General features: G+C 35.2%; 1 protein-coding gene across 2 annotated transcripts in view; it reads left to right on the top strand.

The window, feature by feature from the left end:
* Positions 1 to 17473, top strand: part of LOC110023109 (conserved oligomeric Golgi complex subunit 8) — a 56342-nt gene that overhangs the window by 31327 nt on the left and 7542 nt on the right. For both annotated transcript variants that reach the window (XM_020722352.1, XM_020722361.1), the window contains exons 6-10: positions 4446 to 4520; positions 5195 to 5491; positions 7491 to 7558; positions 7642 to 7696; positions 15242 to 15380. In XM_020722352.1, coding sequence (XP_020578011.1) covers positions 4446 to 4520; positions 5195 to 5491; positions 7491 to 7558; positions 7642 to 7696; positions 15242 to 15380 — 634 coding nt within the window. The remainder of the gene's footprint in view (positions 1 to 4445; positions 4521 to 5194; positions 5492 to 7490; positions 7559 to 7641; positions 7697 to 15241; positions 15381 to 17473) is intronic.

The following is a 17473-nucleotide window of genomic DNA, read 5'->3' as shown; positions in this document are numbered from 1 at the left end:
TCAAGACTTCCAACTGATCTTGCAACCGCCTAAATCTTGAAAACAGAAAGAAGACAGAAATCAAGAGGACAGTAGGGATACGATTTGACTGCTTCAAGACTGGATCAAGAAGTCACGGTTCAACCAACCATTGATGGTAGATTTGAGAGAGAGCGAAAAGAACCACTAAAGAAAGCAGGGAGAAAAACATGTCTGGAAATTCTAGGCAAGAAATGGAATCAAGAAGACGATCATTAGTCAAATCGTCAACAGAGGCACGGAGAAAACAAGAAAATAAATATAACAATAATCCCAGGAACAGAAATTTGCTCTGTCAAAATTCAGCAAATCTGGACAGCATAAATCTGTGCTATGATACCAAAATGATACCGGACGAAGGGGTTAGTTACTGATTTCAGCAAGAACAGTGGAAAGAACTTGGAAAAATAATGAATAACATGAAAACCAAGATAATAGTTGAACACCACATTTGCGCCAATCCAGGATACAATTGTAGGGAAAGGCTTGGATGGAATGAAACCTCATAATAGAAACAAACACAAGTCTAAAAATCCTCATGCTCTCAGCCCATACAACACAACCCCCTATTTATAATGTCTAGACTTTCATAATTACAAGTATGTCATCTAAAATATAAAGTCAAATAAAAAACTAAACCATATAAATCAAGACATAAACTGAAATAAAACTATAGCCCCCACATCATTTTGTCATATTATTTAATTGATTGACCTAATTTTTGCAGCCAACTAATATTGTAATGCTTGCCGTTTTTTAACACCATTGTTACAAAATTGAGTTTTGGTTCGTTTCTGTAAGAAGAGAAGTGAAGGAGAGAGAGATGGAGAGATTGATTAAGCAAGAGAACATGCTTGATTCGATGACAAACAGAAGATGGGGGTGGAGAATACAGAGACGAAGGGATCGACATAATGAGACGAGCCGTGTATAAGCAAATCAAGATGTGGGAGAGCGAGCCGACTCTAGATGGAGATCTGACCACGAGCGTGAGCTGTGTGAACCACTCTCTGCAGTAGGGGCGACGCTGGAGCTTGGATGTTGTGCTGATGCAGTTGATCATGCATAAGCAAAAAAAAAAGGAAATTAGGGATTTCAGAAGGTTCAAGTACGAGCTTTAGAAGTTGGATCACGTGGAAGCCCTATTGCAAGCAGTATAGGAGTAAGAAGAAAACTGTGAGGTTAAAATTATATATATAATAAGAAATGGTTATATTTTCATTTATAGACTTTAAAGGCTTATTAGGAGGATAAAATTTACGTAGGACAATTGAGAACATTAATTTAATATTCAATAATTATATCACTCTTATTAGTTTAGAATGTTTAGTATTTCTTTAAAATAAAGTTTTACTAGAGACTAGATAATAATAAGATTATATGGCTAAGAAGTACATGAACTTAGGTTTTAAAATAATTAGATCTCTTAAATATATCTTATGGAATTTTTAAATTCAAATTCCTTACAATGATTCAATATTTATAAAGTAATTTGATAATATGATTAGAATATCTTTCAGTAATATAAGAGATAAGCTTGTTATTTTAGTATTCATATTAACTATAAAAATTAGATATCAAATAAAAATATTTTTAAGTTAAAAAAATATTTTTTTTTTGATAAAGTTAAGTATAGATTATTTGGGAGCAAATTATTAATATATTTATTGAAAAGATAACTTGATTTTTAAAGAGAACAATGAATAAAAGCACATGAAAAAATAATAATAGGAGTCATAATTGAAAATAATTGAATTAATGGAAACTTGATTGAATCTTAGGGTTTGATATTTTGTTTATAGTGTCAGCCTAAATGTCATCGTGAAAATCATTTATAGAAGTTTGAGATTTTAACATGCCAACTGAGATGAGTAATCATGTATCTAAGTTAAAATAATTTTCTTTATTTTTGAAGCTATTTTTTATTTCAATTTCTCACATTTATACTCAATGTCAATAAAATTAAACTATAACCACTCTTTATATTGATAAATATGACATGCATGTAGATATTTCTGCATAAATAGTGGCACAGAAATATTATTTTTCATAGAATGACATTATTTTATTACATTGCTTTTAAATTATGTTAGGATGACATTTATTTATTAGTAGACTAATAATAAATGATTCATAAAAAAATTAATGCATGTTAAAAAAAAGGTATATATAAAATGCTTGTATGTGCATGTTAAGAGAAAGAGTTCATCCTTTTATGGTATTAGCTGTGGACTCCAATGTGGCCATGCCCGTAGATTTTTTTCTATCACATTAGATAACTGTGTTAGTTAGATCATGAACCACTGCACTGATGGGAGAATATCGTCCCAGAGGTGAGTGACTATCTTTTCACCACAGACAATAGTAGACATGTTTTGTGCCCTGCTGTGCCGATAGGATATGTATCAGTCAGAGGTGTGTTAAATTATGTTTAAATGATGTTCTTGAGAGGAATGCAAAAATTAAGAGTAAGAAGTATACTGCAGTTAAAATATTAAACCTTGTAAGGTAAATTAAAAGCTAATGCATGTAGAAATTTTAGATTTCTTCCATCAACAAATGTTATGAATACATGATATAGATTATTATATGAATTTTATATAATAAATTAGAAAAGTCCAACATACATATTTTCTTCTTTTTCATTGAATTAATGTAGTTTAGAAATGTAATTATTCATTGAGTTATCTTAGATAACTCATTGCATTGTTTTAATATTTTCATGTTCTAGTTTTTTTATTAAAAGATGAGTACTATATGAGGAAATGCGTTTAGAAGGTGAGGTTAGCAAATTGAAAGGTATATTTATTATTTGTTAAATTAAAATATTTTCCTTAGTGATTTTCTTAATTTATTTGGATAGTAAAATTTTAGTGATGGAAAATATAAAATTTTAATTTCACCGTTTAACCGTTTGTTCTCGTCTTGAAAGTTTCGAGTCTCTGGGCTGGTTAGTGGCAGATTCAATGATTCAATATTATGTTTTGATACTAGACTAATCTTAAGCATCATAGGGAATAATGCTATCAAAGGTGACTGTATGATTTAATGCATGAAGTCAAACACAAATTCATTCAAATGATTGGATATTATTTATAGTCATGTTGAAAATCTAATTTAAAATATTTTAAGATTATACCTCTCATGGAATGTTTAAATATTAATTTTGAAATGCATGTTAGTCACATTATTATTGGCTTGATCCATAGCTTATTTGATTTCATTGAAATTCCATCATATTATTCTATTGATTGGCCCAATTATTGCATCTGGCTGATGGAATGATTCAATATTAAGCTTTGATTCCAGACTAAGTTTAGGCATCCTAGGTTTTAATGTTATCTAATGTGATTATATGATTTAATGAATGAAATCAGACACAAAGTCAATTAAAGTTCACAAGTCATCAATTAAGAATTAATAATCATCTTTTCAGAGGAAAATTATAAAGCACAAAATTTCTTCCAAATGATAATAAAAAAAAGATCTCCATTTAAGCAATACTTGAATTTGAGAGGAAAGTAGAAATCTCGTTAAAAATTGAATTTTTCATATTTCAAGAGTCTTTAATAATCCCACAAAATTTTCAAAATTTCATTATAGAGCTGACTAATCTCGATAATTGATGAGTACTCATAAAGCATTGTCCGGTAGACTTGTACTCAAAAATTCATGCAAAATTGATCCTGCTTGTGGAACTCTCGTATATGATTCTGATCTTGAATGTGAAATTGGGATTTGTGAATAGAAAAGCTAATCTATCCAGCCCAAGCCAGCCATTGAAACAATTCAGGGAAGAAAAAGTTAAGAGGAGACAACTCATTCTTATAGAACATACATCTTAAGCATAGTTATTCAACCAACCTAAAATTCAACTTGGAAAACCAGAAAATAAAAAAAAATACAAATTAAAATAACTAAACTAAAAGCATTGTTATTGATCATTAATTTGTTCATTTTAATGAACTTTATTATTCAGAAAAGCTAAAATTGAAATTAAAAAATTATAGTAAAAGTAATTGAACTAGAAACATTGCTAAAAATCATTAACTTGTTCATCTTAATCCACACGATTTGCATGTCCAATGTGCTTTAGATTTTCAAATTCCATCAGGATAGTTGCACTCAAACTATATAAAACTGAAGAGTACTTGAGGGAAACACCAATGGTAGAGGAGATCTTTAGGCACATGATATGATTTTGGATAAAGTCATTCAATGAAATTCTTCTTTTTATTTTAATGCCTCACTTGTAAAATAACTTTCAGATTTTTTGCCTACATTTGTATGCTTGAATGTAATTCATCTGAAATTTGCAGAACATAGCTGGCTGCTTCCATTTTTTTAAATTTTCAACAGCTGCAAAATATTAATTTGCATCTTTCTTTCCTAATCTGTATGTTAAAGCACATTTTGATAATATGCAGTTACCTGAATGCCTTCGTATTGTCGCACACTTAAGACGTATAGGAGTTTTTGGTGAGTCGGAGATGCGCCTACAGGTTGGTATGATATCCATCACATTTGTCAGTTTCTGTTGCTTCCTATTTTAAGTTTTTTTTCCGTATATTTTCTCTTGGCACTTTTTTTTTTTTTTTCTCTAGAATCAAGCCACCTTTTTTTCATCTATTTTGAGTGCATGTTCTTTGCGTAATCAACATAAACTTTAACATTAATTAAAAGAAATGTTTCTATAGTCCATTAGGAAGTTGGATTTATGATTCTACGCATGGTGGTCCATCTATTGCTGTTTTAACATTTATAACTGTTTTGCTTTTGAGATTCTATGCACGGTGGTCATTGCCTTAATATATTAAGGGGCATTTACATACATAGCACACAATTCTTATGTTTCTATGTATCTCACTTCTAAACTTTCATATTTACACACATAGCACTCAAATGCACTCAATCATATTTACACACATAGCACTCAAATCTTTAATATCACATAAAAAATAGCACTATTATCACTTTTTAAAAGTAAAATACATTTTTTCATGGTAGGTTTAAAACACCTTAGTGCCACATATGTAAATATGAAAGTTTAGGTTTGAGATATGTAAATGCATAAGAATTGTGTGCTACATATGTAAATTTCCCATAAATTAATCATGTAAATTTCCCTCCCATAAATTAATCACTTTGCCTAACTCAGGTTATATTTTGCTGGCAGTTTTTGAGGTGCAGGGAGGCATGGCTCTCTGGAATCCTCGGTGATTTGGACCAGAGTAATGTTTATGAGTATTTGAAAGGAATGGTTAATTGCCACAGGATGCACCTGTTTGATGTTGTTAACCAGTACCGAGCCATTTTTAGTAACGATAAATCAGGGAATGATGAGAATTATGATGGTGGACTTCTTTTTAGTTGGTCGATGCATCAGATCAGAAATCATCTTGGCACTCTTGAAGTCATGCTCCCGAAAATCAGTGAAGGCGGATCATTGTCAAATATCCTGGATCAATGCATGGTAAAGTGATTCGTACTCCCATTAGCTTGTTTTCACGGCATTAACACTTTATTTCAGCCTTTATGTTTGAATTCTCATATATGTTGGGGTGTCAAAAATTGACCTGATATGCCAACTTGATTTGAACTCGACTTGAAAAATTCGTGGTCGGGTTGAGCTGAATAGTTTTTGGGTTTGTTTTGGGTTTAGGAAGCCTAACCTGTTTAAATTATTGGAGGTTTAGGTTGACTCACCAACCCAAAATTAGATCGAAACTGGCCTGCTACGCCGAAATTAAACCGAAACCAACACCTCAACCCGAAATTGACTCGAAATAGATCCAAATAGTTGTTACGCCTTATGTTAAACAAATTATATCGGTCGGGTTGGGATTGGGGTTGGACTTTTGACTTGTATAATTTCCGGTTATGATTTTGGGTCATACTATGATTTCACCCCTACATATATGAAAATTATTTGTCGGATCAATCTTAATAATGGAAGTTTTCTTGTTCTATGAGTTGAGCTTCTTGTCGCCCAACAAATAAATCATTTGATCACTCTTTAAACTTCATTGTCGATCACCTTATTTTGGATGGTGGTGAGACCTGCAATGCTTCGTGGCTCTGAATGTTGGCTTTTAAAAGAGAATCATAAAACTAAGTTAAGTTTTGCCGAGATGAGAATGATTAGGTGGATGAGTGGCTTTACACTTAGAGACAAAATGCGAAATGAATATATCCGTGATAGGGTTGGTTTAGCTCTAGTGACGAACAAAATTAGAGAGAGTCATCTTAGATGGTTTGGTCACATTAAAAGTTGACCATTTGATGACCCGATTGGAAGAGTGGATGTCTTAGATTCGACTTATGTTAAGAAAGACAGAGGTAAACCTAGGATGGCTTGGGCATATTTATAAAAAATGATCTTAATTTATTAGAATTAAATGAAAATATCGCACTAAATAGGACGCAATGGAGAAAAAAGATTCATGTAGCCGACCCCACTTAGTGGGATAAAGGTTTTGTTGTTGTTGTTGTTATATCACTCTTTAAACTTGTTATAGGCGTGGCCTTATCCTATTAAAATTGACTCAATAATTTAAATCGAGCGAAGTGTCAAAATAGTCCCCTGACTATATACATGGGGCTATTTGGAGTCCTAGAGTCTATAAAAGTGTCAAATTAGTTTCTAGACTTTTTTATTGGCGCTAAGATAGTCATTCCGTGGGAATATTTTAGCCCATATCTCACTTTCAGGTTTTTATATTCACATATATAGTGCTTTGTTGTTTTAAACTTATGCATAAAAATATGTATTTGACTTTTAAAAGAATGGATTAGTGTTATATTAATGATTTGAGTATTGTTAAATATGAAAGTTTAGGTGTGAGATATGTAAATACATAAGGATTGTGTGCTAATATGTAAATGCTCTTTTAGAAATATGAGGACTAAATTGATACTTTAATAAACTTTGGGACTAACGTGACTCCCCTACAATGAGTCAGGGGACCATTTGGACACTTTTCTCAATGCAAATCATTTCTCCAGAGTCTACCATATATAACAAAGCGGCTGTTTTGTAATTATGATTTGAGCATATTGTTCACATTCATGGTGATAGTGTTGTTTTGAGTTTTTTTTTCATAATTAAACTTTGTAGCACTTTTTTCATTTATACTACTTTAGGACATTGTTAAACGCTTTGTTAGAATTTTAGGAATAATCTTTAATATCTTCTATTTTATTACTTTCTTTATTTAAAATATAGAATTATAAGTATGTTATAATTCTTGTTTCCTTATTTTATCATGATGAGTTATGATTGATTTTGTCTTTTCTAATGTGGGAGTTATCCCCCACTATTTGTCTTGTAATATTTTTAAATTGAAGGAGTAATATTTTTTCCTTCTCCAATTCACACTTTCCATATGAATATATGATATTGTTTATCTTGATAAGAGCTTTTTGCATTTTTTGTTTACATAATGGATAACTTTGTATTCGCTTATCTACAGTATTGTGCCATGGGGCTTGGCTTGGTAGGATTGGATTTTCGGGGCTTGCTTCCACCACTTTTTGAAGAGTATTTATTTACACCGCCCTCTTATGAAATTTACTTGATTAAACCTATGTTGACCATCTTCACTGGCATGTTTTGGTTTCCAGTGCAGTTATGAATTTATTTTCGAAGAACATGAGCGCGGCTGTTGAGAACTTCCAGGTAAATGTTATTCCATAAATGCTTCATTTGATTTTTGTTTTTTTTATTTTTATTTTTTGCTTTTTAATTAGACTTAACTTCTATCTAACCTATAAAAATTATAATGTGCTTAATATTATCAATTTTCGTTATTTCATTGAATCCTTATTGCCATACATTTATTAAATCATTAAATAGGCCGAAGTAAGTCTCTCCCGCCCTTTTCTATCTTTCATATCACCTTTATCGACACGATCATCTCTAGCATAATGCCAGCCACCGGAGTCCTTCAAATATTTATATGACATATATCAAGAATTTAGGGAAATTTATCTACATACCAAACAATTCTCATGTATTTATATATCTAACTGATGTAGGAGCTTCCCCGGGCAGCGATATTGTAGCTGCTATAGTATGTTGGTCTAGCTCTTGTCCATCTCCCCTTTCCTTTTTTGTCATTAAAGATATGTATGCTAGAGCTGTTACTTGTGTTCAAACTGAAGGAGGATTGACCAAATATTTTCCTATTTCTGTTGGATTATATCTGGGATCGGCTTTAAGCCAATATCTTTTTGCTTTAGTTATGGTTGGTCTTACTGGAAATCTACAGGAGGATGTACCTTGGTGTATGCTTTTTGCTGATGATATCCTTCTCTTGGATAAAACGAGAGAAAAAACTCTGGAAAAACATGATTTATGGAGGTCTACATTGGAGTCTAAAGGCATTTATTTAAGTAGAACTAAAATAGAATACATGGAATGTACTTTTAGTTGTAATAGCTCTAGTGATAGAAGTGTGACTTTGGGTGATCAAATTATTAAAATGTGTGAACGATTTAGATATCTTGGGTCCGTTGTTCAAAGCGATGGTGATATAGATGGGGATGTTAGTAGTAGAATTCAAGTTGGTTGGTTGAAGTTGATGAATGCTTCAGGCCTTTTGTGTGATAGAAAAGTACCGCTTAGACTGAAAGGAAAATTTTATAAGATGGTGGTGAGACCTGCAATGCTATATGGCGCTGAATGTTGGCCTTTAAAAGAGAAGCATAATAATAAGTTAAGTGTTGCCGATATGAGAATGATTAGGTGGATGAGTGGCTTTACATATAGAGACAAAATGCAAAATGAATATATCCGTGATAGGGTTGGTGTAGCTCCTGTGACGGACAAAATTAGAGAGATTCGTCTTAGATGGTTTGGTCACATTAAACGTCGACCATCTGATGATCCGATTAGGAGAGTAGATGTTTTAGATTCAACTTGTGTTAAGAAAGGCAGAGGTAGACCTAGGAAGACTTGGGCTTATTGTGTTAAAAATGATCTTAATTTACTAGAACTAAATGAAAATACGACACTAAATAGGACGCAATGGAGAAAAAGGATTCATGTAGCCGACCCCACGTAGTGGGATTAAGGCTTTGTTGTTGTTGTTGTTGTTGTATTCTTTTCTTCCTTTTCCATGATTCTCCTACTTTTTTTTCTACCTATTCTATGCCCTTTCCTTTCCTAAGCATTACCTATTTTATTTATAATCTCCTATTTTATTTATAAATTCCTATTTTATATATGTGCTATTGAGTACTTTAGGGTTCAAATTTGGATGAGTGTTGTCTTTGAGGCATTCTTCCCGTTCGGGGGTTGTACCCGAGGATGAGAAGGTGCTTCGACTGTAACTCGTCCGAGGTGGTGACCATGTCCAAGGGTCCGGGTGGTGCTTTGGCTGTAGCTCAACCGCGACGAGACATTTATCCTTCCGCAGCCCCTATGACCTCTCTTCTAACAGCTGCAAATCATCTTCTTTGTTGTTGTCTAGAACTGCATCCACCTTGTTGCTGCCCAGGCCTCCGACCTCTTCCCTGATGCCGCCAAGACCCTCCCTAATCAGCCCGGGCCTGTCCCTGCTTTTGTACAGCCACCGATGCCTGCCATAGCTGTTGTCCAGTCACCAACATCTTTCCCCGTTGCTGCCAGCCCCCTTGGACACCGGTGCCTGCTGCCGTCCATACCCCGCCATCGGTCTGCTACTGTCTCCGTGGCTCCCTCCTGTCACCCTTCAACGGTTACCAACCCGTTTCTAGCCACCACCCCGGCCACCCAATTCTTCTCCAGTGTCGTCCAACGCCTCCCACACCGTCTAAGTGTTGTTCAGTCCACTGCAAGCTCCTTCCAACTGCTGTCTGGTTCACTGCAACACCTTATAACCCCCCCACTCCCTCCCCCAAAATCTACCGCTCTCTTCCTTGATGACCATTTATGTATTTTGTGTTGCTTTATATCTTACATTTTTGTAGTGTCGTCTTGTCATTTTCTTTTGTGTGTTTGTTGTTGTTTATTTCATGTTTGCAAGCGTCTTGTTTGTACCCTTCTGAATTTCAGTAATAATAATAATTATTATTATTTTCATGTGATTTGTGCTTCCTTCGATATCATTTGGTATCAGAGCTAGTCAAACCTTAGTTCTATCCCAAGATCCCAAGCATCCGTCCTTATGCAAGCCACCCCCACCAAAATTTTTCTTCTCTCGAAGCTTTGATGAATAAGGTCAAAGCTCCCTCAACCCCGCTAGATTGACGCAGGAGCTTCCTGGGTCGCAACACTGTAGCTGCCACAGTGTCGCTGCCCAGTATCGCAGTCCAACGCTCCTTCCCTTTCCTTTTTTGTTTCCCTCCTTTCCTTCCTTTTCCAAGATTCTCCTACTTTATTTCCTATCTATTCTATGCATGCATTTTCTATTTCTTTCATTTCCTAAGCATTAACTGTTGAGTGCTTTAGGGTTAAGATTTGGATGAGTGCAAATTTTTGATTGTTGTCTTTTAGGCGTTCTTTCCCTCCAGGAGATGCACCTGACGACAAGAAGGTGCTCCAGCTATAACTCATCCAAGGTGGTGGCTATCTCCAAGGGTCTGGGTGGTGCTCTGGCTGTAGCTCAACCCCGCTAAGACATTTATCCTTCTGCAGCCCCTCTTCCAGCAGCCTCAAATCATCTCTCTGCTGTCATCCTGGCCTCTATCCACCTTCCTGCCACTGCCTAGGCCTCCGACCTCATCCTAGGCCTCCATCCACCCTACTAGCCTTTGCCACTGACAACCCCTCTCGGGCCTATCCTTGCTACTGTCCAACCACCGGTGCCTGTCACAGCTGCTGTACAGCCACCGGTGCCTATCTTCGTTGTTGTCCAGCCACCGACGCCTATCTTTGTTGTTATCCAACCCCCTTGGGCATCGAGGCCTATCTGCATTGTTGTCCGCTCCCCTTGGACACTAGTGCTTGCTGCCGTCTAGGCCCCGCCACCGGTTTGCTGCTACTCTAGGCCACTGCAACTCCCTTCTGCCACCCTTCATCTATGTTTTTTGTGTTGCTTTATATCTTTTATTTTCGCAATGTCGTCTTTTCCTTTCCTTTTGCATGTTTGTTGTCGTTTATTTTATGTTCGTAAGAATCTTATTTGTACCCTTTTAAATTTCAGTAATAATGATTATTAATTTCATGGTGGTTTGGGCTTCCTCCTTGGAAGGTATCACTAACGCCTAGAGTTTGATATTTACACTTACAACAACTTGGTATCATAAATGTTTTGCCTGAAAGGTATATTTCACATTTAAAATCGAGTGATGGTGGTATTTTTTATGTGATATTAAAGATTTGGGCTATTTTTTATGTGATATTAAAGATGATATTAAAGATTTGGGCGATATGCATATAAATATGAAATTTTACGTGTTAAATATTTAATAAAAATATAAGAATTGTGTTGCATGCATGTAAATGCCCCAAGAATTCATTACAGGTGATTTTACCATCTTAGCATATTTTCCTTTTCCTTGAACATAGCTTGAATTCTGTCCATGGACTGTACAAAAAATTATTCCAGCACCCAGGTCCTCAATTATGTGTGTGTTTTATTTAAGCGGAGCTTAACATAGTACTCAACGAAACTCCGTATTCTTCTATTCTAATGTGTGTGTGTGCGTTAAAATTAAGAATAATACGGAATTAAGAGAATTAAGAATAATACAGAATTAAGCGAATTTTTTTTATTGATATGACAGGGTGTATGAATAACCCTTACATTAATCCTAGAATAGGAAATACAATAAAAAAAACATAAAAAGGAAATATATAACACCTATTATCTCTAATAATCAATTCATATTAATTCTTTGGAGATAAAAGAAATAATATAAAATTAGAAAATCTGAAATAAGAATGAAAATAACTTCTAATCCAAAGAAATAAATATAAAATAGGAAATGAAATAACTCCTAATCTAAAGAGATAATTTATTCTTCATAGTTTCTCCCAGGAATAAATTATTTTCTAATATAACTTTTAACACTCTCCTTGGGTTGAAACATGGTTAAAAATCATGTTCAACTTGGATTTGAAAACATCAAACAATGGGCGAGGGGGATCCCGTGAAGTGCAGGGAAGTAGACAACTACGGTTGTCTTTAACTGCAGTTCCTGCAGTGTTTGTGGTAAGGTGGAAGGTTCCTACAGGTAATGCTGCAGGGGAGTTTGCAAAGAAGTAGGTAGTGTTTGTAGGTAGAAGTAGACTCTTACAGGTAGGGCTGTCAAAAAAGCTCGTTGTTCGCGAACAGTTCGTGTTCGGTTCGTCAATGAGTTCGTGTTCGATTCGTTCGATAAGTAAACGAGACAAACGCGAACAAATTTTTTTCGTTCGGTTAGTTAAACGAACCAAACACGAACAGTGATGCGTTCGTTCGTGTTCGAATCGTTATTGTTTGAAATATAAAATAATATAAAATAATTATATATAAAAAATTTATTATATTTTAAAACATTAAATTTTATAAATTATAATATATAATAAAATAATAATAATAATATATTAATATACTATAGCAGTAATATACTAATATAGATATTGAATATTTATATAATATAAGTTATATGTGTTCGGCTCGTTCGTTAAGAAACGAACACGAGCTTATTTCAAACAAACTAAATTTTAAACGAACCGAACACAAACACAAGCTTTGTTCGGTTCGTTTACACCCCTACTTACAGGTGATGCTACAGATGAATTTGTTGGGAAGTAGACAATTTGCAGTAAAAATTGACTTCTAGTTGACTGTGATTGTCTTTTATTGCAGTTCCTGCAGTGTCTGTAGGTAGACAGAAGACTCGTATAGGAAATGTTACAGGGGAGTTTGCATGGAAGTAAACAACCAACAAGAAAAAAACTATACGATATGTCCTTCGGAGGAGGGTCTACTGCAGTAAAGAATATTGTGGAAAGCTCCAGAGGAAGGGCTCGCTGCAGGAAAAGCTCCGGAGGAGGTGATGCATCAATGTCTACAGCTTTGTCAAATGCATTAAAGCACATCATGAATTCATGATGCGTCTAATCAAGGAACAACTAAAGAAATGGTTATCACATATGCAATTTCTTGGGTCTTTCTTTCGATTTGACAGGATAGTGATGCAACATCAGGAAAAAAACCTCCCACTGTGAAGAAAGAAGCCAAGGGTAACACAAAAAGAGGCACTGGCACTAAATAAAACGCTGCATTGACAGCATAGAAAGTTGGTTTGAGGTCATCATTGGACAGTTCTCCTGCCTGGTAATATATCCACCCAACTCTCTTACTACGCCATCATAGTACTACGGATAAGTCATCACCCCCAGAGCTCCCAGCATCGCAAGCCAAGGCGGTAAGATCGAGAGCGGCGAGAGTAGAGACGATTTGATCGCAATTGAAGTAAGAGTGACAACACCAAACAAGTCAATTAGGAAATCGGACTGCTGCAGGAACAGGTGCAAAAGAAAAAGACAGCGGGAAGAACCCATGCATGGTTTGTTGCGAGAGAATTTTGTCCGAGAAGATGGAAAACCTGTTGCGGCAGACGAGAGGTGCCTAACAATGAAGTCAACTTTGCCTACTAACCTGTAAAGCATCCCAAGCTTAAGCGCACAAACAACAATGGAAGCAGCGCCCGCAACATTGCACTACTCAACCTTTTTCCTATGTATCCATGCCCCCCCTCCCCGTCGTAGAACATTGCAACGAGAATGAAGAAAAAGACGGGGACATCGTCTGTGATGTACACGATGAGCCAGAGCGTCTTCAACAGAAGCGTCAGGTTGTGGGTGTCGTTATAAATTGCATGGCGGCATGCTTGCCAATTGGTGACATCAGCAGACATAATTAATATCGAGATGACGACGATGGAGAGATCGAGGACGACGACGACTTCAGGAAAGTAGGCATGATTCCTGTTGTCAGAATGCTTGTAGTTCACCAACAAATAGACATTGAAGAGCAGAACAAGTACGCATACTATCACTTCTACAATCACTAGCGCCAAGTTGAAATCCCCCATCGTTTCCCCTCAGAATTGCTGGATCTGGCTATCAATAGATCTCTCAGCCTTGTCGTGCTTCCTTTTCCCGCAAGATTTTTTTTCGTCTCCTTCTCGAGCGCTTTTCTCTTTCTCGCTCCTTCGATTCTATAGGGGAGGTGAAACCGATTCAATTTTGTTGCTTTACTCTTTCGGCGTTGATCGGCTTTGGAATGGGGAAACAGGGAATGTTGTTTGGGGTTCGAGGGGGAACCTGGGAGAGCATCGAGTGAAGGGTTTGCACACAGCCTGCGGGGAGAAAAAACATCACTCCCTTTCTGCAAAGAGAATGGTAGGTAAGGAGTACGACAACTCTGGAGGGAGGACCGAAGGCCAGGGTACGAAATTGGTGCTTATACCATGTTAAAATTAAGAATAATGTGGAATTAAGCGAAATTTTTTTAATCGATATCATAGTGGTATAAATAACCACCATTATATGAATCGTTGAATGATAAAGATAATAAAAAGAAATAACATGAAAATAAAAGATATAACACCTAATATATGTATATATGTATGTATGTATGTTGGCGGTAATGAAATTGTGAAATCTCACATCTGTATATTTTCATATAATCCCGTCATGATTTTATAACATAAAGATGTTTACTCTCTTCAAGTCTTAAACTAGTTTTAACTAGTAGCCAAATAATTCATGATTCTAGAACAGTGATAGAGACCTAGTATTGTTTTGAATTTCAGTAACATTTAAATGATATTGTTCATGAAAGAGTTACATTGAGCCGTAAGAAAGATTTAATCGAGCTTGTTCACGAGCTTTAAATGATACTGTTAATGGACATAAATGAACAAAACAACAAATTCTTCAAACTTGCTCAATTAATAATCAAGTACCTATGAAATTGTTCAAGCTCGTTCGATTAATTAATCAAACGTTCATGAATGAGCTTTAATTGTGCTGAGCCAGGAGTAGCTTGTCGAATGCTAGGTTCATTTATAGGCCTTACTAGAACATTGCTTGAGACCTAGTTTTGTTTTGAATTTCAGTTCCCTCTAATTGGTTTTCAGTTAATATTCTGTTATCTAACAAAACCTAAATAAAAACTCTTCCTCGAGGAAATCATGGCATATGCAATGTCTTTTTTTGTAAAAAAAAAAATTCAATGAAATATGGATTTCTTTCTATTTTTTTTTCTTTTTAAATTAACATTTGCAAATTTGTTCTTATTTTTAGGTGATCTTAGATTCACATCGTTGGGTTCCTCTTCCATCTGTTGGCTTTTCAACAAGTAGCGTCACTGAGGAAAGCCAGAATGCTGTGACTCCACCCTCTGTTTTGATGGAGCATCCTCCTCTTGCGGTTTTTGTCAATGGTAATTCCCATAATTGCAGCTACATATTTGTTTTAATTATTTTGGCACATTTTTTTTTAGTTTCTCCTTATCATGAGAATCATTTGATAGGGGCATTTACATAAATACCACCCAGTTCCTATAAATTTACATATCCAACACCTAAACTTTACATTTTACATTTATACCATCCAAATCTTTCATATCACATAAAAATAGCATCATTTTAACTTCTAAAAAATAAAATATACATTTTCATGCATAGCGAAGGTGGTATGTCTTTAAAAATTAAAATTTAGGTGTTAAATATGTAAATACATAGGACTTGATTGGTAGGTATGTAAATCTTCCTATTTTTTGTTGGCATCTATGAATCATGCATAAAAAGTTCTTGGTGATGTTAACTAACTTAGATAAATTACATCATATTGCCTTTTTTATATTATTCCCTGAATCTAAATGAGTTTCTTAAGCCCGAGTGATAATTTTTGTTGTGTTATTCAGATGATTAGCCCTCGGAGATGGCCCTTTTTCTATGGAATTTAATTTTTTTATGAGATCGGTAGGAATCTATTATTTTGTTAGGTTGGTGAATGATATGACATCACGATCTGACCCAAGATTTGGAATTAACAAAGGTGGGCACAGAAAATCAGATGATGGAAATTAAAATTTTATGTATTCATTTTTTTATGAATTTTACCAAATGAAAAAGTTACTAAAGAAAGTAAATTAAAACAATGCAATTAAATTTTTATCTCTACTAGTTGTTTTTGTTTTCTATAAATATATATTTTTTATTGCTTATCTTTTAATCAAATAATTTAAATCTACAACATTAAGCTAAACAAAGTTAGTGAATACTCATACTCATGAACTACAGTAACGTAAAAAAAAAAAGAATGATATGCATGCTAGTGTTGACCTCATTTTGAGGTCATTACTCTTTTCCTTAGGATCCTAGGATTTAGCTCTAGGGGTTCCTATTGACTTTCTTAGAAAACTAGTATTTGAATCCTTCCCCTTAGAAATTCCAGCCACTTCCTATTTCTCTTGTGATGTCTCGCATTGATGATCTCAAAACCATCGTCGTATGGTGGAGTGATTAAGGACTATCATGTGGAGACTCAAGGAGAAGCTCCCAATAGGATCTCAAGCCCTAGAAAAACCTCTTCAGGACTTTATCATCACACACACAAAAAATGCACAAAATTCACTAAGTTGCACAAAATCAGACTAAAATTGAGCTTAAAGGATGAGTAAAAATGCGAACTTCTCCGGACGACCTCCGACAAAAAAAATAAATTGCGTCAACGTGTTCGGGACACCAATTTTAGCAAGAAATGACACTCATATTGCCATAATTTTTACACACGAGAAAATTACACGCAAATCGATGAATTCGTCAAAATAACATTCGACAACGAAACGAACTGCGTCAGCGCGTTCGGAACGTCAGAATTACCTAAAAATTACATCCACTTTGTTATGATACGACGCATAAATAAAAATGTACAAATCAATTTTTATTTTTGAAATATTAAATATTTTTATATTTATATTATTAATTATAATAAGATTTATAATCCTAAACCCTACTTAATCCCTACTCGCGTGCGTGATCCTCATTCCATTCCGGTCGCGGCTCGCCCCCCTCTCGTGCCCTAAATCCCGTGACTCATCCACGCGACGATCTCCCCCCTCTCTCGACTCTTCTCCTTTCTCGTGTGGCCGCTTGACCGCCATGCTCTCCAATCTTGGGAGCTCGGCTGGCCAACTCTTCTTCTTCTCGAAACTTTACCTTTTCTTCCTTTATGGCGACGATTCCTTTCCCGTTACTTCATTCGACCACGGCACCGCGGTAGGTGCGGCCTTCTCTCCGTTCCTTGCATAAAAGCCCTATCTAGGGCACGATGGTGGGTTGTTAAAAATTTTGAGAGGAGAAGAGAGGATTTGGGGCATCTTTGATCGTGAATATTTGCTGTTGTATCTCTCGAGGCATTTTAGGAAATTTAGGCTTTTACATCAAGGTTCTTAAGAGAGGTTTTTGTTGATTTTATTTTCTTAAGGCTGGTTCTTGAGTTTGTTTTGAATCTACATTAAAAGGTATTCCT

This window comes from Phalaenopsis equestris, unplaced genomic scaffold (genome assembly GCF_001263595.1).
Source record: "Phalaenopsis equestris unplaced genomic scaffold, ASM126359v1 Scaffold000002, whole genome shotgun sequence".
NCBI classification, from domain to species: Eukaryota; Viridiplantae; Streptophyta; class Magnoliopsida; order Asparagales; family Orchidaceae; genus Phalaenopsis; species Phalaenopsis equestris.
This window is presented reverse-complemented; position numbering and strand designations above follow the sequence as displayed.